The following is a 21,098-nucleotide window of genomic DNA, read 5'->3' as shown; positions in this document are numbered from 1 at the left end:
ATGGACATGGAACAAACGCTTGTCCCGTGTCCCTCCTTTTCTCTCGTGTGCGTGTGTGTTGTTTTGTGCTAAGAATGCCGTCTGAAGATAACTGGCTGGAATTCATAGTGCTATTTCACATGTCCATGATGTGCATAGACTTATTACTCGGGTTCATAAGCAGAATCACACAAGATGGCTGTTCGCAAGCTTTGCATCACGGTTGGCCTGAGGAGCACAGTGCCAATGATGGGCCAGCTTTGCTGTGTTTGAAAAGTGCGCTTTCAAATAGTAGAACCCCTGTATAGTAAAGTCACTGGGACTGGCAAAAATCTTTACTACAGGCTCCCAAAGCGTCGCTGGGTGGCACTGCGGCTCCTAGAGTCACTGGAAAATTTTCAGAGTACCGCAAAGGTGCCCGCGGGCGCCATTTCCTTTCCAGACCGCCGGGACTGGCCGCTGTCTGAACGGAGAGTGACCGCATCCGTAGGCTTGGCACGTGTTTTTAAGCTCAGCAAAATGGGAAGGCTTTGGTACATTTATTCAGACAGTGCCAATTGTGCGGTCGCTAACTTTAATACCGTAGTCAACAATCGAGGGAAAAAAATAAGTGTGTGGGTGGATCGGCGAAAACTGCAGGTCGCCTGCTATTGCAAATCCTCGGCCCTTTGAATCGACTTGTTTTCTATGTGCAGTGCTGGGGCGTTACAACATTATAAAATGACGGAGTGCGAAATAGCATGTCAGCGAAGGTCGCAGGAACGAATATGTATATTGTTAAGTCGTGGAGAATGCAGTCCGTCGGCGCCGCGGGGCCGGACATAGTAAAACACGGAGCGAGGTGCGGATCGTTATCACGCTCTGAAACAATGAATTGCTTTGTATAAGCAACATAAAGTGAAGCAGCAGGTTCGTCGAGACAGCGTAAACAAACTAACATAAGCGCCGTCGCTGCGCCAAGAACGCCAAGCAGGCTTTGTTGAAGCATATTGTTTTGTGCGAACTTAATTTTTTTTTTTTTTTTTTTCTTGCGGTGCCGTCATTAAGCGAACGAAAACTAAAGCACTGGCCTCGCCCATTTTCAGCATGAAAAAAACAAACAAAACATGGCTCACTATATTATCGCCATCACCGCCCGGTTGTGAATATTGTACTTTTCCTTGTTTCATGGTATCGCCTGATGTTTCATCGCTGTACACCTTGTGCCACCAATTTTCCAGAACCTCTCTCATTAACTGCCATCAAAAATTGAAATGACATCAACATTGTACATTGATGGTTGACACGCAATGTCCAGAAGTCGCCAGCTGCGAACACACAACAAATATGGTAGGTTGGTTTAGTTTATGGGGTTTAACATCCTGAAGCGACTCAGACTATGAAACACCGTTGTGGAGAGCTCCGGAAATTTCCACCACCTTGGCTTCTTTATCGTGCCACTAGAAATAAATAACTAATAAATCTGTGCATAAAGCTTTATGTACCATATTTACTCGCATAATGATCACACTTTTTTTTTTTAAATACTGACGCAAATTTCGGGGTGCGATCATTACGCGGGGTAAATTTTCTACAAAAAATTTTTGAGCACCGAAAACGCAAACAAGTTGCAGGTCAGACGTCTTAGAACATATATCTCGATTACAACCAAAAATAAAAGCTGAGTAAGGCTTACCTTTGCAATAAACACGCACATTAAGCATCACATGGAGTGCACAATGCCCATTTATTTTTTTTCGTCAGTACTCTAATCAAAGTCTGAATCCTCGCCATCCTCACTTTCACTGCTGCACGACTCATCGGAAACGGCAGTGTCGTCGCTGGGAGCATCTTCACAATCCCACAGGAAGTCATCTTCCGTTCCATCCAAAGCGTTAGATATGCCTGTCTTTTTAAAACTCTTAGCCACTACCTCGTCGGGGATACTGCTCCACGCTTCTGTGATCCACGAGCACAGCATCTCCACGGATGGCCTTCTAATCTTTCCGCTCGGCGTCAAATCATGCTGGCCCATCGCCATCCACTCAGCATAAAGTCGTCGAACGTTGGCCTTGAACGGTTTGTTCAAAGACACGTCGAGAGGCTGCAGCAGCGAAGTCAGGCCGCCAGGAATGACTGCAATGTCCGTGCGCAGCTCTTTCAGCTTGGCACGCACGCTGTCCACAAGGTGACCCCTAAAACTGTCCAAAACCAGAAGCGAGGGAGGCAGAAATGCTCCTGGTCTTCTTCCCCAAACAGTCTTGATCCAGTCGACCATCAGGTCTGCAGTCATCCACCCTTTCATCTGTGCACGTATATGGATGCCACGGGGAAAGTTTCCCTTCGTTTCACGTATGGTGGCAGCTTCCGCCTGTCGGCCGTCACAGCAAGCATGACTGTGCATCGCTGTTTTTCTGCGCCAGACGTCTTCACGAGGACGCTCCGAGCACCCTTCTCGTTCACAGTTGTATTCCGGGGCATGTCGAACGTCAGTGGAGTTTGATCGGCGTTTCCAATTTGCGACATGAGGTAACCGCATTTTTCGCGAAGCCTAGTGAGCTAGCGCGGAAATCCTTTGCGGCGATTCCCAGCTTCCTGGCAGTTGTGCGCGCCTGCGTTTGTATCATTTCTAATGACACTGCACAACCGTCCTTGCGCAGGTCCCTCACGTATTCTAGGACTGCCTCCTCAACACAAGGGAACTTGCCCGTTTTGGGTCCACGGAAAGCCCGCCGTGTCTTGTTCGTAGCCATCAGCTTCTCGCGCTGCTTCTTCCAATAGCGTATTCTCATTTCGTCCACGCCGAAATGCCTACCAGCAGCGCGGTTGCCATGCTCCAGTGCATAGTCGACAGCCTTGAGCTTGAACGCGGCGGTGTAACTGGCATACCGCCCCATGGTGAAATGGCATAAACTCGCACAAAAACACAAAGCACGCTACTATGCTGCCGAATTGCAAAATGGCGAATGCCACAAAGCATGGAATCATGGGAACTCCATCGTTACTAGACTAGGTTGGGAACTCGTCGGAATGCATTCGCTGCGGGATGACTGCAGATCAACCACCAGGCGGCTCCATGTTCGGGGTGCGATCATTACGCGGGGAATTTAAAAAATGGAATTTTGACCTCAAAATTCAGGGGTGCGATCATTATGCGAGTGCGATCATTATTCGAATAAATACGGTACGTTTACATTAGCAATAAAAGTAAAAAAGGAAGAGGTGCGTGCGGTGATCGATCCGCACACGAACATGCGCCCATACGCATGCATGCACGAGTATAATGTGTGATATCGCACAACTGAATATTGATGTATCTGCTGCCAGCTGGCTAGATATTTACCCTGCTGTGAGGATAGCTTTTGCAAAATTCCGCAAGTAAAAGCGGATGCTGCATATTCTTGTGCTGGAAGGTAAACTCATATACTGCGCGTGAAGGTAAACACATGTTGTGATCAGGCGCACCATGTTCACGTTGAGTATTTCCTACGCTTCTTTCACGGCTAAATGAAAATAATTTGAAACCAATGAACCAGTGTATCTAGCACAAGGTGTTCCTTGAGGCACAAATTTTTGCCGGTCGGTTCTGTGAAGCCACACTGATCAGCAATGCAGATCACTTTTTTTCGTTCAGGCACAGAGAGCACACCTTTCCTAACGCAGGCCTGGTGCCGCACCCAAAAGCCCAACATAATCTCTCACGTGTACGCTGCGAGAAACAATCGAAAAAAGAGGAACTCCGGCACAAGACACTTATTCCGCGCGCGCTTGGTAGAGATATGGCGATGTGAGGTCACGTGACGCGCATCAGCCAGTAGGCGAGCCGGCGGCGCGCGGAAAACGAATGCGGTACTCTGAAATTTTCCAATGACTCTAGCGGCTCCTGATGGGCAGCGCCATCTGTGACAGAAATGCGCACACTGGGCCGCCGGCAGAGCTCGCTTCCGTCCCGGCATGCGCCGCATTCTTTCTCTGGCATGAGCACGTGCCCTGACGCGCCTCCGCAGGTGCATCGCGACATGCCACCTGCATTCCATCTTGATGATTGGGCAATCTTCCGCGTACTTCCATGGAGGAAACTTAACTAAAGGCTAGAAACTTTTTATTCATGTCTGCACTGTAGAGCAGACGACAGACAGCAATGAGTAAATATTGATTGTGAATGCGTTTCCCACGTTAGCGAAAATGTAGGAAGCGCATCTCGAGGTAAGTCCGCTATGTAATTATATTGTCGTATATTATATGTTCAAAAACAGCGAAAGTATTATCAGTACTGTGAAATGAAGTGGCTCGCTTGTTGACCATCGTTTTGACCTGCAGCACGGGCTCTATATATGGTTTTGTTTTTATTACAGTCGAACCCAGATATATCGAACTTGAAGGGGATCGCGAAATAGTTCGATAATTTGATATACAGAAATCGGCTTGAGACGCCACTTGCGATCGTGAAAAATGATATGGTATTTGTCGCGTAGTCAACCCACTTGCATAATGAACTCATTCCCCATTTTTACCCTGAGAATTTGCAAAAAAAGAAAAAAAAAAAGAAGCGTTCGGTGGTGAGTTCCTCCGTTTCGACTGTCGCATACACAGGTTTTATTGGCAGCGCGTTAAGATGCTGCGCAGCGATAACATCATGACGTGTTTATCTTTTAACTATACTTTTCATAGATCCTGCGTTTGCAGGGAGCGAACTTGGCAGAGTGCCCGTGTGATGGTTTGATTGCACAAGCCTGGTTCGATTTATCGTGCCGCATTTGGGGTGGGGAGGGTGTAATTCACTGCTACAAAATCATTGGCAAGCGTGATAGCTGCAAATGCCGTTTGGAGTGATCAATGCTAAAAGCCGGTGGCATGATAGCAGCCGAGCACGTGCTTTCATTGATTTATAAATGCAAAAATGAACAACTTTCGCAAAAAAAAAAAAGAACTACTGCTTCTTAATGTCCGCAGCCGCCATAGCTTACGCTGCGCTGCACGTTCAGCCCGACAAGAACAGCTCTCGCAAAAAAAAATAATAAATTGCCGCTTCCTTAACCTTTGCAGGCGCCATAGCATGCGTTCAGCACGACGGCAATGAACGACTCTCGCAAAAAAAAAAAAAAGATATCTGCCGCTTTTCAGCGTCCGCAGCCGCCGTAGCTTATGCGCGTTCATCACGACGACACGAGACGCTCATCGCACGCCAGCCGCCGCGCACAGAGCGTTCACAACACACACTGGGGAAGCAGCTGCCACGGGCTGAGCTGGTTTGTCTGCGCATGCATAGTGCATGCTGCTGCGAACGAAGACCGGGAAGGAAAGAGGAGGGGGAGAGATAAAGCTCAGCAGAAGAGTGGGCACACCCATGTGCTTCGCTATATCGCATTTTTCCCCCTCTCCCGAACACCACGGCTGCATTGGTGCCCTTTCGTTTCTTCACCTACATGACTTGCAAACGTCACGTGCTAGCGCGGCAGCGATCGCCACAGATGCGCGCGCCTTTGAGGGAAGGGCGCTGCGCTACCCTAGACCCCTTCCTCCGTGCCTAGACCAGCTGTCGCCGAGCTGTGCCCCCTCATTCCTTGCGCGCGTGGCTTGAAAACGTCACGCGGCAAACGGCCGAGATGATGCGGTCGTCTTTAGGGAGGCGCATCGCACCGTCCAATGCGTGGTGCGGAGTTCGATATATCAAACGACCGGTGAAATAGAGTTCGATATATGATGCAGCTTTCCTATACTTTTACATGAAATTTTCAAGGGCATATTCCGTGAGTTCGATATAACCAAAATTCGAAATATCTGGGTTCGATATATCCGGGCTTGACTGTATTACGACGTTACTAAAGCAAATCGTGCAGTAAATTAATAATTATATAGTCGACGACCGTTTTTTCGGACTCTCAACGGACCGCGATAATGTCCGAAAGATCGGGGAGTCCGAAAAAACAAATGTGCACCAAAAAAGCTCAATTTATTGCCTATTATTGACTTGAGGCCGGAAAAAGTCATAAATGCACGCTTCGCTTCTGTGCTAACAGGTACACCTGAATTTCGGCGAGAGTCGTAGTGTCACCGTAAGCCGACAAGAGGGTTGCGACAGCTTGCATCAGCTCAGCTTGCGTTAGCTGCGCTGCTGCAGGTGAGTTGTCGTCGTCGTCGCTTTCAGACTCCGCAAGCACTTGGCAAATAATTTCTGCATCTGTGAGCCCAGCGCACAGTTCCCACTCGTGGTCCACGTCTGTGAACTCTGAAAATGGGTGCGAAGGTTGTCCATGAGCTACTCACTGCCTGACAGCTGCTCGACGACGCTCTCCTCGTCCAAGGCAGCCGACTCGTCATTCAGCACAAATCCCGCGTGGCGGAAGCAATTGCACAGCGTTGTGGGTGCCACTGATGTCCACGCATCGGCGAGCAGACTAAGTGCTCCGGCTCCGAGCAAATCGGCAGAGTAGGTTTTCCCACTGTCGAGGCACACCACCACCACAAACCACTAGATCACAACATCGACTCCATTCAGTGCATTTTCGATGCTGCGTTGCACGAAAAAAAATTGAAAAGCTCCTTATAAAATCCGGAAATAGGTTCTTGAAGAGCTGAAGCCGATTCATTTAAACACGAGCCACAGTAGCGACAGAATGCAATTCTCGCATCAGCACGACCACGGCTAGGCCTACTCGCTATTCTTGGCAACGCACGGCAAACACACAGAGGAACAGGCAGTCGAAGCAATAAAGCTAAAAGGCAAAAAAGCACTCCGGCAGCGTGCAGCGGTGTTGTTCCAGAAGCGGAAGCTGCTAGGCAAATAATTAGCCTCGATCCAGCGTCAGTTTAGCTGAGGAGCGGCACGCAAGACCGGCACCAGTTTCGAGGCTATCAGAGGAAAAAGTAAACAAACAAGATGGCGGCGACACCGCTCAAAATGTGTAGCAGTTGGCCCGGCTGATGCTTGGAATGTCCGAAAAATCGAATAGCCCTCCCTAGAGTGTCCGAAATTTTGAGCCGCGTAATGCATTGACTTTATAAGGAGTGTCCTGAAGCCGGGAAAAAGTCCGAATAATCAAGCATGTCCGAAAAATTGGGTGTCCGAAGAATCAATCATCGACTGGAGTCCGAAGGAGGTGTTTCTCAAAAGGCACGAACGCTAGCAGTCTCAAAAGCACATGAGTGCTCCGTGCGCTGCATGCGGCATAACCTGCTCGCTGACTTGGAAAGAAGGTGAAATCCATTTCTGTGCGAGTATATGTCAGTGAAATCATAGCTATAGCTAGGATCGCTTTTCTATTACACTTCTGACATATTTTCATTATAATAATATAATAATAATAATTGGTGCACTTATTGGCCAATTTGGGGAAATCTGTAAAAGCGTCTCAGCAAGGTGAGTTTTCCAACCCCCCCTCCCCCCCCCCCCCCCCTGACATTTACCAGAAATGAGAGAAAATCAGCTACCTGCGAAAGTATTTTGTCAAATGAAGCTGAATCTCACTTTTGTTAAATACTTATGCCTAATGGCCTAATCACCTCAGCTGAAACTTGGAAGAGAATATCGTTTTTAGAATGACCAAGAAAATATCTAGGAATATCTATTCAACCCCCTCCCCCCCCCCTCCAGGAGGGGGGGGGGGAGGGGGTTGAATAGATATTCCTAGATATTTTCTTGGTCATTCTAAAAACGAAAAGGCAGGTGTGAAAAGGACACTTAGGGCACATTCGATCGCGGATGTCGCATGCTGGATATCTGTTGATTTGGTTGTTTTCAGAGCACTTGCAAAGCAGAAGGAGAGCACGGAAAATCGGCAAAACGAGACACATGGGAAGTGAAGAGAAGGTCAATCCACCCCCTTCACTTTGCATGCATGGTGTTAAACCATTGTACTCTTTCGATGCCTCTCCAAGCCATCTTTGTCAGCTGTCAACATTTCTGAGTTTACGGAGAAGGAGGAAATTGGCTTTTTCTGCTTCCACATAGAATGCGAGGCTGCTCAGTACTCTGTCATGCGGTTGGAAAACAGGTCTTTTGGAGACACTTCCAAAGGAATCTGCAAAGTTTCACATGTGAGCCTTGTCTTTTGCCACTTTGCCTACTATTGTAGCTGCCCATGACACAGTGCTACTTAGTACCTCCGTTTTGCATCAGCGGAAGCGTTATTGTATCGCCAAATAACCGCAAGGCGCAACTCGACCACTGCACATGCACAGGAATCTAGCGGAGCGTCTGCTTCGGTGGCGTCCCATAGTTTCACACTTTGCCACCACACCATGAATGCGGCGCTGCAGTTGCATGGCGCAGCTTGAGCTTGGGTTCCCTATACAGCAGAACCTCAGGGATACGAATCTCATGGGGGTGCCAAAAAATTTGTATCATAAAAACGAACGAAATTATGTATGCAGAAGTATGGGAAAGGCAGTCGCGCAGATCTGCTTACATTCGAGAAGGTTTATTATGGTCGCACGGTCACAGCTTGCCACTCGCGGCGCACATAGCGCTAGCGGCGACACGTGGGACACGTGCCTCCGCGGACTTATCGCGCCACGTACAGCACAACAAGAAATGGCGACGTGCCAGCCGCGCGGGGCCTCAGACTGCTCGCAATGTGTACAGCGCAATTAGCGATCGCAAAGTCTACGAAGTGCAGCCTGTGCGCTGCCGACTACTACCCATGGCCGTGCGCCGCTGCAAACCTTTCGTGGCATGGAAAACGATCACGGTGCCAAAGAGGTGCGATCCGCCTGCCTCTGCATACTTCTCTCGGCACGTACAGCATGACGAGATGGCGACACCGCAAACTGCTCTCGGATCGTGATTGAGGAGTCAGCAATGTCCGATGCGTGCGCACCCGCCACGTACGCCGCCACCAAATACGGCTGTTGTGATGTCTGCAGTTTGTCGGCCACGCGCCGCTGAAAGCTTTTCGCGGCGTGAGCCCAACAAAAAATCGCAAGATCGGTGAGGTGTGGACCACGCGTCACCACGAAGTGCTCGTGATGCGTACATACAGCATGGCCGGTGATCGTGGAGTCAACAATGTGCGTGCAGTGCATAGTGCTCAAGGTTGTGGTCACAGTTCGCGTGTTCGTATCATTCGTCGTGGTGCGGGAGAGTGTTCAGACCTGCCAAAATTTTGCACATTGTACACAATGCACTCTGGCCATTGAATTTCACGAATTCATATCATCCTGAAATTTGTATCAACCGGATTCGTATCACCAAGATTTTACTGTATCGGGGTCTTTTTTATATATCAGTGGTCGGTGATCACATTGTCATAAAGATGCCCTCTTATAATTAATGGTAATTAAATGCCTACTTACTGAACGGGTCTTGTTGCTTAGTGGAAAGCACTATAAAATATTTTGCATCTCTGTCTTACTGTCTCTTGCCGTTTTTTTCAGTTACAAGATATTTTGTTTGCATCTCATGGAAGTGCCTCTACGATTGCAACAGAGTTTTATTTCATGTGGAAACCAAAGCCTTGCATGAACACCGCATCGTCTCTCACTGTTTCTGTCTTTTTAAAAGGCAATAGATGAGAAATAGCACGACATTCAAGCGCTGCAGAGCCGCACCTCCAGTTCTTGCCACTGCTGCCTCAGTTGTGCTTTGTGCTGCGCAGTGCTGCGAACGTTCGGCTGTTCCCTTCCCTATTTCTTGGTACACATTTCAGTTCAGTTGAGTCGTTCAGTCGTGTCCGACTCTTCGTGACCCTATGGACCATGTCACGCCACGCTTTTCGGTCTCTCACTATCTTCCTAACATCACATAACTTCATCTGCAGTGCCTCGAGGATGCCATCTAACCATCGCGTTCGCTGCCTACCCCTTCGCCGGCGGCCCTCAACCTTTCCCAACATCAAATCTTTCTTCAGCGACTCCTCTCTTCTCATCAGATGACCAAAGTAGCTGAGATTTAACTTTAGAATTTGACCCTCCAATGATATTATTTCTTGAATGGACTGCATTGCCTTCTTTCCAGTTTGTACTCTGGTATTTTTTTTTTTTCCCCTATGCCCTGCATGCTTTCGCTCATGGCTTCAAGAAATATGTACAGTCGAACCCGGATATATCGAACTCGAAGGGGAGGGCGAAATAGTTCGATATATCGATAATTCGATATACAAAAATCGGCTTGTGACGACACTTACGATGCGAAAAATTGATACCGTATTTGTCGCGTAATTAAGCCGCTCGCATAATGAACCCACCCTCCACTTTTGCACCCGAGAATTTGAAAAAAAAAATGCGTTAAGGCCAGCTCGCTCACATGCAAGCGACTGAGCGATCTCAGCGACGAGCGGCAGCGACAGAGCGCAAATTTTCAAACTTGTTGGAACTGCGTCCCTCTCGCCGCTCGAGCCACCGCTGCAGCTGCGACACAGAAACCCGGCGGCAGAAATCGCGAGCATTTTCGCTTGCTTGTCGATGGCGCGCGTCAGTCCGTTTCGGTCGTCTCATCCACAGCTCATTGGCAGCGTGACAAGATGCTGCGCAGCGATAACGTCGGGGCGCGTTTATCTTTTGATAGCTCCTGCGGTGGCAGGGAGCAAACTTGGCAGAGTGCCCGTGATGGCTTGATTGCACAAGCCGGTTCGATTTATCACGTCGCGCTTGGGGCGGGCGTCATGATCGCAGCAGCTGACTGCGTGCTTTCGCTGATTCATACATGCAAGGATAAACGATATAAAAAAAAATAAAATAAACATCCCCGCAAAAAAAAAAAAAAAACCTACCGCTTCTTAACATCCGCAGCCACTATATCTTACGCTACGCCGCGCATACGGCACAACGATAAGAAAGGATGACTCTCGCAAAAAGAAAAAAGAAAAGCAGAGCTGCCGCTTTTTAACATCCGCAGGCGCCATAGCCACGTCGTCAGCCGCCGCGCCGCCGCACGCAGAGGGTTCGCAATACACGCTGGAGAAAGCGTCCGATGTCTGCTGAAAACGGGCTGAGCTGGCTTGGCGCATGCGTTGCGCGTGCTGAAGGAGAGAGATAGCTCGGCAAAAGAATGGGCACACCCACGCACATGGTTTGCAAACGGCATGTGTTGGCGCGTGGGAAACGACAACTGCAGATGCGCGCGCCTTTGGGGAATGGGCGCGGCGCTGCAAAGACCAGCCGTCGCCTCTCATTCCTTCCGCGCGTGGCTTGAAAATGTCACACGGCAATCGGCCAAAAGTGATGCGATCGTCTTTGGGGAAAGCACACTTTCCAGTGCGTGGTGCGGAGTTCGATATATCGAACGACCGGTGAAATTGAGTTCGATATATGACGCGGCTTTCCTATACTTTTACATGGGATTTTCAAGGGGATATTTCATGAGTTCCAACCATAATTCGATATTTCCAGGTTCGATATAACCGGGTTCGACTGTACTAGTTCTGCTAAGCCTTGTGGTAACTCATTTTTTGTTTTTCAAATAAAAAATTTGTCTTGCAATCCTCGGCAACACGCATGCCACATTGTCATTTCGTGGGAAGTCACTACTACTACAGTCGAACCTGGATATATCGAACCTGGATAATTCGAATTTTAGCTATATATATCAAACTCACGGAATATCCTCTTGAAAATCCCGTGTAAAAGTATAGGAAAGCTGCATCATATATTTCACCAGTCGTTCGTTATAGTGAACCCCGCACCACGCATTGGATGGTGCTGTCCCCAAAGATGATCGCATCACCTTCGTTAGTTTGTCGTGTGACGTTTCTAAGCCACGCGCGGAAGGAATGAGAGGGCACAGTTCGGCGACGACTGGTCTAGGGTAGCGCCGCGCCCTTTTCTCGAAGGAGCGCGCGTCTCCCATGATCGTTTGCCGCGCGCCAGCACGTCAAGTTTGCAAGCCATGTGCGTGAAGGAATGAGAGAGAACCAATGCAGCCGTGGTGTTCGGGAGAGGGGAAAAACACAATAGAGCGAAGCGCAAAGGTGTGCCCATTCCTCTCTCTTTCTCGGTCTTCGTTCGCACCACTGTGCATGTGCGGACAAGCCAGCTCAGCTTGTGGCAGGTGCTTTCTCCAGTGTGTGTTGTGAATGCTCTTTGGTGGCGGTTGAGAATTGTTCATTTTTGCAGTCGTGCTGAACGTGCAGCGTAGCGTATGCTATGGATGCTGCGGACGTTAAGAAGCAGCATTTTTTTTTTTTCTTTTGTGCAGTCATCCTTACTTGTGTTGAACGCGTGCGGCGCAGCGTAAGCTATGGCGGCTGCAGGCACGTTAAGAAGCGGCAGATTTATTTATTTTTTATTTTTATTTATTGGGAGAGTCGTCCATTCTTGCATCTATGAATCAACGAAAGCATGCGGTCAGCTGCAATCATGACACCGGCTTTTAGCATTGTCCGCTTGAAACAGCATTTGCAGCTATTACGCCTTCCAATGATTGTGGCAGTGGACTATGCCCGCCCTAAGCGCGGCGTGATAAATGGAACCAGGCTTGTACACTCAAGCCATCACGGACACTCTGCCAAGCGCTGCCTGCCACCGCAGGATGTATCTAAAGTATAGTAAAAAAAATAAACACGCCATGACGTTATCGCTGCACAGCATCTTGGCGCGCTGCCAATAAATGAGCTGTGGATGCGATGGTCGAAATGGAGGGACGCGTCACCGAACGCTTTTTTTTTTTTTTTTAAATTCTCGGGGGCAAAAGTGGGCGTTGGATTTATTATGTGAGTGGCTTCATTATGTGACAGATACAGTACCATTTTTCATGATCGCAAGTGGCGTCTCAAGACAATTTCTGTATATCGAACTATTTCGCGATCCCCTTCGAGTTTGATATATCCGGGTTCGACTGTATAACCAATTTTTAGCAAAATATCATTACTATAAAGAAGGGGGAAATTATACAGTCACCGTATTATAGGTCGTATGAGAATATAGGTTGACCCCCTTACCGTGAAGTGAAAAAAAAAAATTACCTGGGGTTTAGCTTTAGCTAAACCCCAGGTTGCATAAGCAAAGCCGACGTAGCTTCTCTTTCTGTTCTTTCTGCTTCTTCTTTTTGCTGCTGCTGCTGCTGCCGTCATCTTTTTCTTCGTGTTCTTCTTCGGCGTAGCTAACGACCAGGTTTACTGGCCGGGTTTACGCAACGGGCTGAAACCTGCTGTAGTATAGGCCTTATGCAGAATTGCTGCCATCTATCGGCCGCCGCGCGCGTTTCCGCCATGTTCAAGGGTAGCTGCATTGAGGAGCGGCAAGCGGCATAGGGGGTTGCGCAGCCGGCTGCATTAATGCTAGTTGTTGCCGATAATATTGACATACTGTTGTGCCCCTTGTTGTACGCAAAATTAAAATAAGGGTGTAGAAGAAAAGAAGCAGCAAGTTACATCTCTTGAGTTTTTTTTTTTTTCTTGGGGCTTGTGTTAATCTGCTCTCGCGTGGTTGTCACGCTAGGCGCACTTTCGATCAACGGTGCGCCTGAATTGTAAAATATCTTATTTAGCGTTCATTAGTAGATTGCAAATCAGTACCCGGTGCTAAGGCAGATGAAATATATCGCCCACGGTGTGTTAAATTTGCCTGTAGACTGACTTCGCATCGCCTTTTCGCATAAGAGATGTGCAAGTGTTGTTCCTGATTTCCTTTTTGCGCCAATTCATCTCAGCTTTTAAGGTTTCATGCATACAAGCTGTCAACAGATTTGACCCGTATGTATACGTCCAGGTATCCAGATGGAACAGGTTTCGGCACTTCAAAGGCGCTAGACTGCTCTCTTAAATTCCAGCGCGATATTCTAACGTCTTTATGCATCCTATTCATCGATGAATTGAATATAGTCGACTATGTCCAGACTTCATTTGCTAAGATTCGTCTCCAGAACATGACTTGCAAAAGAAATGACTCAGAGTATATACGTGGCAGCCACTGCCCCTACCGTTTAGCTGCTCTCGTCTACCGCGAGTTCGCATGATTGTTGTTGCTATAGTGATAGCGATCACTACGCTGCTTTTTTTTATTAGTCGAGATTTTTTTTTTTTTGAGTTGTGTGAGGTGCATCGAATAGGAGGTACGCCTCAATTTGGACCACGCCAGGTTTCTTTTCTCTCATCCATATCACTGAATAATGCCGTTTCTTCGTTTAACCTTCATGGCGCGCCATGGAAACAGTGTAATGAGGTAGGGATTGAAACTGCTAACCATTTGACACTATCCACAGAGCAATATTGTTTGTAGCGAGCCTTACCGCGCTTAGCAGTGAGGTTTGTTACTGCGGCTATCGCAGTAGAAGCAAGAATGAGCGCACACATGTCTTTCAACTTTATTTTGTCTAAACGTACCCAGCCCTATACATGTATGCATCACATTTTCTGTATGCCCATTGCTTGGTAAACTCTACTACTTTGCTGAATTGCTGCTGGCAAATAATGTTTGTTGTCTTGCAATATGGCAAAAAAAAAATCCCATGCATCACAGCTCCACACTGAAATATTTGTGTTCTTTCAGGTATCAACTGATTGGACACCCCATAAATTCGGGCTTTGCAAAATATGTTCAGCAGCTATAGAAAGAATACCGCCATTTAACATTAGACTGCCCGTATAGGTTTGCTACTTTTTCGCAGAACGATTTATTGAAGAATGTCGCTAGTGTCACATATTGCACGAGAATATAGTGCGATTAGTTTTTTCGTTCAATATCTTCGCAAGCAAAGAAAGCCATTAAACCTCGTTTGCCCCCCCTCTCTCACTACTGTGCTCATCTCTGACATGGACAACGAAAAACAATTGAAATATTTCAGTTTCGTCAAGAATTACGGAAAGAAAAAGAAAAAAAATGCGGTATTGGAGAGGAGAAAGACTTTTCTGCATAAACTGCGCATTGCACAAATTAAAGCACTGCTCGAATACGCGTCCACGAAGGAGCTTGACATTGCGTCTGGATATAAGGCAGACCTCTGCTATGTGACTTCGCAGGCAGCAGTATCTGCTATATATTGATTTTCATGAAATAGAACTACGATGTGATGGCAACAGGAGCTACATACATGAGGAGGATCCGTGCGCACGGAATCGCGTCGTTGACCTGTCGCGTTTCGCCGGAAAATTCATGTGGTTGGGGGTTTTAGCCAGTAACATACAGAATATGGGATCTGCTATGTGGTTGAATACACGCCAACGAGATACATCAGCTGCTAAACGTTCAGACAGAGGATGGGAACAATAGTGCGCGTGCTTCACTAGGAACTGTGAAGGTCCATCAGAGCGCAGTGTTTATTAGGCATCAGTCCTATATTAAAACAAAAACAAGAAACAACATTAAGGTGCTTCATGTACGCGTAATGACATCGCAGACATGTTTTACACCCTGAAGCAATATCAATATGTTTTGCACTTTCATGGACGCGTATTTGAGTAGCGTATCAAGGAATGCCTCGTAGCAACAACGAATGTTTTGCCATTTGTAGCTATGCTGTTACCACCGTTCGCAAAAAGTTTTGGCAGTGCAGTATCGCTTCACGATGTAAAATTGGAATGTAGGCGGCGTGGACAAGTCAATCGTCTATTATTCCGTCATTTTTTTATTTGAATGCGAACAAATACACGGAAATCACAGCACAAAGCAGATGCAGCTCACGCAATGGCAGCAGCCGTAAGCGCAGCCGACGCACTCAAACCTTGAACATGGCGTCGCGTAGCGTGTTTCGCTGAAGGTCCTATAGATGACTGCACTTTTGCATAAGGCCTATTGCTTACGCAATAAAAAAACATATATTTACAAAATTGGCCATATCCCTGCATCACTGGAGCTTTGATCTCACTCCAAGGATTCAGCAGCATCGTCCGATGATTCTTTGTTGCCCTCCACCTCCCAGAGCGTGTCATCTATTTCCATCAAGTGTGTTGTTTACGTAGCATTTATTGAAAGGCTGCATGAGAACAGCTGGTCTTGTCCACGGCATCATACTCAGAACTGTTGCTAAGAGAGTGGCCATGTTGCTGATCCATCACTTTTTCTGGAAAGCCACTGTAAACTGACTTCACACGCTGTTATTCATTGCTAAATAGGCATTTTATACCTTCGTTGGTCGAAAGAGAGAGCGCACGTGAAGATAAATGCACTTGGGACAGAAAAAAAAAAAAAAGAAAAAAGTGCCAGGAACTGTAGGATGTCGATGTGGTTTTGGCTGTCCGTTCATGAGCAGGTACGCCACGTGTTGTCAGACCATGCCTCAAATTTCGTTAAAGACCGCTATATAAGATGAGGGGCGACTTTAGCTTTCTTTTTGTTTTCAGAAAAAATATCAACCTATATTTCAGTTTATACGGTAACCTTTCTGCCGTAGTCGAATCTGGAAATGAGTGTTTTGTAGCTGTTTGAAAGCATTTCTTATTTGTCTGAACTTTAGGCAGCCAGTGCGTAATGCTAGCTCTGGGTAGAAGTGTGAAAAATTCATCACAGCCCATATGGCATGTCTTTCCTTGCTCAGAATGGGACTTGTTTGGTGTTTCGTGTTCCTTTATTTGGTTGACGGGAGCTGGAGGTGTAAGGCTGCATGGCCGAATGCAGTCTCGCCGGCATCCGGGAACAGAGGATTTTTTTTTCTTTCCTTGACAAATTTGTAATCAACCTTTGCCAAGGGAAGCCTCAGGTAGTACATGACAACAGTTTTCTTTTATTTCAAAACTGCATGCCGTGTCCCATGGTTTCACTTCTCTCTGCAGGCAGCTGTGGGTGAAGTTGCCAGCGAGGTTTCAAATTGTGGCGACCAGTGCCACCTACCCGCCCGAAGTAGCTCGCACCCTGGAGCAAGAGCTGCTGCACGATCCAGTTGTTGTGCGTCTCGGGGATGGCACACCCTCCTTGCTTGGTGAGTGCAACACAGACAGGTGGTCCATAGATGGGGCAACAGATTTGGCATGCTGTGTCCAAATGTCTTCGGTGGTCAAATGCGCCAGGTTTGAATGGTTGTGGGTGCTGTTGTACAACACAGAGGTGCTGACGTGACAACCGAGCAATGCCTATTAGTTGCTTCGGAAATTACTCTCCGATGTTTCTGTGATGAATGCTGCCATAGTAACAGTGCACCAGATTGTGCTGCAAACAAAAACTGCCTATCACATGCTTGAGCTGATGGCTTCTACTTAGCGCTTGCTGAGCGGCCTCCTGTCCATCTGATGGTAGCAGACATTAATTGGCCACGTGATGGGAGAATGCTGTTGAAGCATCTTGCTGCCTTGCAGTGTGCAAGGGACTTGGACAATGCAAAAGTAGAACCAGCTGCTTGCATCGTTTTATTGGTGCAGTGAGAAAAACGTGAGGGTAATCGGGAATGCAGATGTCCTTGTCCATCCTGCTCTGCTTACATTCTTTATTGATTAACGGAATATAGTCCATACCAATATTTTAGGTTTCACAGGTAAGTAACATAGACACTAGCGTAAGAAGCACAGTTTCATTTCAGGTCTGTCGCTTAACGAGATTGGCCTCTCTCAATCCAGTCATGCACTTCATGCATCCAGTGCCAACCCTGCATGCGCTTCATGCAGGGTTGGCACTGGATCAGCTTGGCTAGTTGATATTTTGTAAGGACCCCCAGTGTGCCACCTACTCCTCTCAGGAGTTTCCATAACCTTCAACCTCCTTAAGGAGGCTACCCTTGAACACCAACTTATTTATTTCTTGAGATACAGTAGACTCCCTTTAAGACAAACTCTAAGGGACCATGAAAATTGTTCGTCTTATCAGAAGTTTGTCTAATCAGGAGTGCTTCCAAAGATGATGTTTGAGCATGTAGTGTGGGTCCAAATACCTCGTATATGAGAACAAATGAATAAAATGGCCTTTCAGGAAAATAAACTGCAATACAAGCATTTATTGGACTAATGATTGTCTACTACACTTTGCAGTAGTAAGGCATCAGGCATTGTTGACTGTTACCCAGTCTGTTACTTTTTTGTGTCTGTCGTGAAAATCGACGGCCTGCTACAAAAGCAGACATCTCGCTTAACTTTTGAAGATACCCTTCAGTGCCCTCACACTGTTCAAAAAACTACACTAAAGTGTCTAGGCAGGCATCAGCTGCATCACAGGTAACTAGTGCAGATTCAGGCATAATATTCAAGCTGTCATCTTCAGCAGCAGTTTCCGATGGTAGGTCAATCACTTCTTCAATCAGAGCGTCCAGTGTGTCAGCCCTACACATTTCCACACTTTCGTCAATGCTGACATACGCACTGATGTCAATGAACACACCCTTACTCCTCAGCGCAGAAACAATGCTTCTATCCTCCAAGTTCGCAGTGTGGTCCTCATTCGTAGTATCGCAGTCATTCTGCACTGAGCAATCACTAAGCGCCACAAATCCTGCATGGCAGAAGGCGTTGGCAATAGTGGCTTGAGTAACTTGCTCCCAGACGCTCGTCAGTAAGTGGACAGCACTTAACAGGTTAACTGTGTACTCCTTACTGCCCTCCATGCAAATCAGCATCCTTTGCATCAGAGAGCGACGATAGTGCCTCTTCAAGCTACTTATTACTCCCTGGTCCATAGGCTGCAGCTTCGTCGTTGTATTCGCTGGTAGAAACTCCAGTCGGATGGCATGAAGTCCGGCGACGTGGCCGTGTCCGGGACAGTTGTCAACAACAATAAGAACTTTTCTCTTCTGTCTCTGGAAGTGGCGATCCATTTCTTGAAGCCATTGCTCGAAAAGTGCCTGCGTCATCCACGCTTTTGAATTAGCCATGTACGTGACTGGCAGCGTTTTTATGTCTTTAAAGCAGCGTGGTGCTTTAGATTTACCAATCACCAGCAACTTTAGTTTGTCAGTCCCAGTCATATTTGCGCCCACGAGGACCGTTACTCGAAGCTTGCTCCGTTTGTCCGCCACACAGTCATCACCAGCAATTGCTAGCATTTTATTTGGGAGTAGCTGGTAGAAAAGTGCAGTTTCGTCCACATTGTATATGTTTTGAGGGTCATATTCGTCCATGAGTTCATTCATCTTGTTCTGCCTCCAATCGCTGCAGACCGTTTCATCCACTGCAGCGGCCTCGCCGACAACACAACGAAAGGCCAGTTTATGTCCATCCATCGCTACACGCAAACTCGGCATTCAGTCGCAGGGCAATTTCTTCCGCCTTAGCTTTCAGTAGCACTCCATCCACTGGCAAATTCGCACTGTGCGCTCTCTTCACCCAGGCAAGGAGAACGTCTTCAAGGTCTTTGTGCATAGCTGTGCGCAACCTCTTCCGCTTCGGCGCAAACTCACCATCTTCCAAAGCACTGGTAATCCGCACTTCGTCCTTCACGATACCGCTCACGATATTTTTCGCGATGCCGAACTTGCGCGCTATTTCAGTCTTTGAAAGCCGGCCGGCACGAACTTCAGTCAAAACTTCGGCCTTCTCACGAAGCTCAAGCGGCTTTTTTCGAGTTGTTGGCCGACTAGCCATAATAGCAACACGGCAAACACGGCGTGCACAAAAACAAACAGCGCTCACCACGAGGTGACAGCGTACAGCCTGGTAGAAAATTGCGAGACACGACGCGCACACCCGCCACAAACAATGGATCTGTGCACTGCGTAGTAGGCGTCGTTAGCGGTCAGCAAAGGCGCAGAGCTCGGTAGCACTGGCATGACGACACTACCACGTGATCACCATTCGGAAATGTCATTGGCTGCTTTTTCTTCTCATCGTTTTTTTCCCCGCGTTTCGCTACTTTTGCTGGCCGGGCCGCGCATGCTCTTTTTTTTTTTTTTTCTCTCTCTCTTCCTCTCTGCGCTCTGTTTCGTCCTTGCACGAGGTCATATCAAGACAGCCGGCGCGACGCGAAACGCGAACCTACTGCTACTGCGGGGACAAAAGGAGTGAGCGGGGGAACGGTGGGAGAGGACGAGCAGCGGCACTCTTCCGCCTTCGTAGAATCGCATTTCCGACGCCGACGTGCTTGGGTCTGCGTGCGTCGGCGGCATGGATGGTCGTGGCACTGAAAAGCTTTTTTTTTTTTTTCTTTCCGCTGAAGCGCTGCTCGGACGGCCGAGTAAGCTGCGCGGGTGGGCTGCGGCCGGCTGTGAAAATTCATCTTAACTGATTAGCGATTGCAAAGTGTTCATCTTAAGCGGATATTTTTTGCATTGACTCTATGGGGAACCAAACAAACTGCCTCCACTGTTCATCTTAACCGAGGGTTCATCTTAAGCGAGTTCGTCTTAACGGGAGTCTACTGTATTTGAATGAAATTTTCAGATTAGGCTCATCGTATGAACATGTGAAAAACTATGAAGCTTCATGGAGCTGGGCTCATTGGTTCTCAAGTTAGAGGAGCATATCAGGATGGTTTACATAGGTTCCTTGGGGCAGGCCTGGAGAATTAGCAAAAGGTGCTGGCACTGTGAAATTCTTTATGGTCATTCCTAGTTAATTACCCCAGGGCAAGACAATTCCCTTTTTCCGAATTTCCTCGCTGAAAAATTTTAGCACAGTCCCAAAATCAGTGTTATTAATCAGACCTTCATTAACCAAATTTAAATTTTTTCTCCTTAATTCCAGACACAATATCTTGAAAAAAATGAAATTGTTTTACCCTCACGAAAATCTGATAAGCGGTTCCCGAGATACGGCTGTCCTAAGCAACCACACTAGGCAAAAAAGTGATTCTGAGAAGACGGCCCTAGAAGGTTGAGAGGACGCTTACTTTTTTGTTTCCCATTAATTACCTATTAATTTGTTACCTATTAATTTACAATGTTTACACGATTGTAAGTTGACCCCTTTTTAAAAATTGAAAATCCGAAGTGGGGGTCGACTTACATTCCAAACCAAAGCATAGTACTGTTAACAAGAGCAAGAGAAAAACCATATTGGGAGGTTACGGCGAATTTGTTTGCTCTATGGCTTTAAGTGCAACATTCAGTTACTGCGCGTGCTTCTCGGGGAGAATTTTTCATTTTCCTTTTTTAACTTACTGCACAGCATAAACTGCACCTGCGGGAGTGTCGATAGTTTACGGAAGAGCTGCTATTCGAATTGCGGCGACGCTCGCTTTTTGAACGTCAGTCGCAACGGGTCATGTGACACGGTGACACTCCAAGAGTGTCGATGGCTGATGGAAGAGCCGACATTGATCGTTCCTTGAGTTCGCGTGTTTGGATTTTTGGCTTTACGACCAGCCACATTCTTCTTCATGAGCTCTCCATTCCAAAAAGCATTCAGTGCCTG

At 47.3% G+C, this 21,098-nt stretch overlaps 1 protein-coding gene across 1 annotated transcript in view; it reads left to right on the top strand.

The window, feature by feature from the left end:
• LOC146209807 (uncharacterized) overlaps positions 1-21,098 on the top strand; it is a 101,906-nt gene that overhangs the window by 20,792 nt on the left and 60,016 nt on the right. Inside the window, exon 5 of the mRNA XM_084603954.1 lies at positions 16,602-16,747. Within this exon, the coding sequence (XP_084460080.1) occupies positions 16,602-16,747 (146 nt within the window). The remainder of the gene's footprint in view (positions 1-16,601; positions 16,748-21,098) is intronic.

Source organism: Amblyomma maculatum, chromosome 1 (assembly GCF_055883805.1).
Source record: "Amblyomma maculatum isolate TAMU_Amacu chromosome 1, ASM5588380v1, whole genome shotgun sequence".
NCBI classification, from domain to species: Eukaryota; Metazoa; Arthropoda; class Arachnida; order Ixodida; family Ixodidae; genus Amblyomma; species Amblyomma maculatum.
The sequence above is the reverse complement of the archived record's forward strand: the minus strand, read 5'-3'. Positions and strand labels throughout refer to the sequence as shown.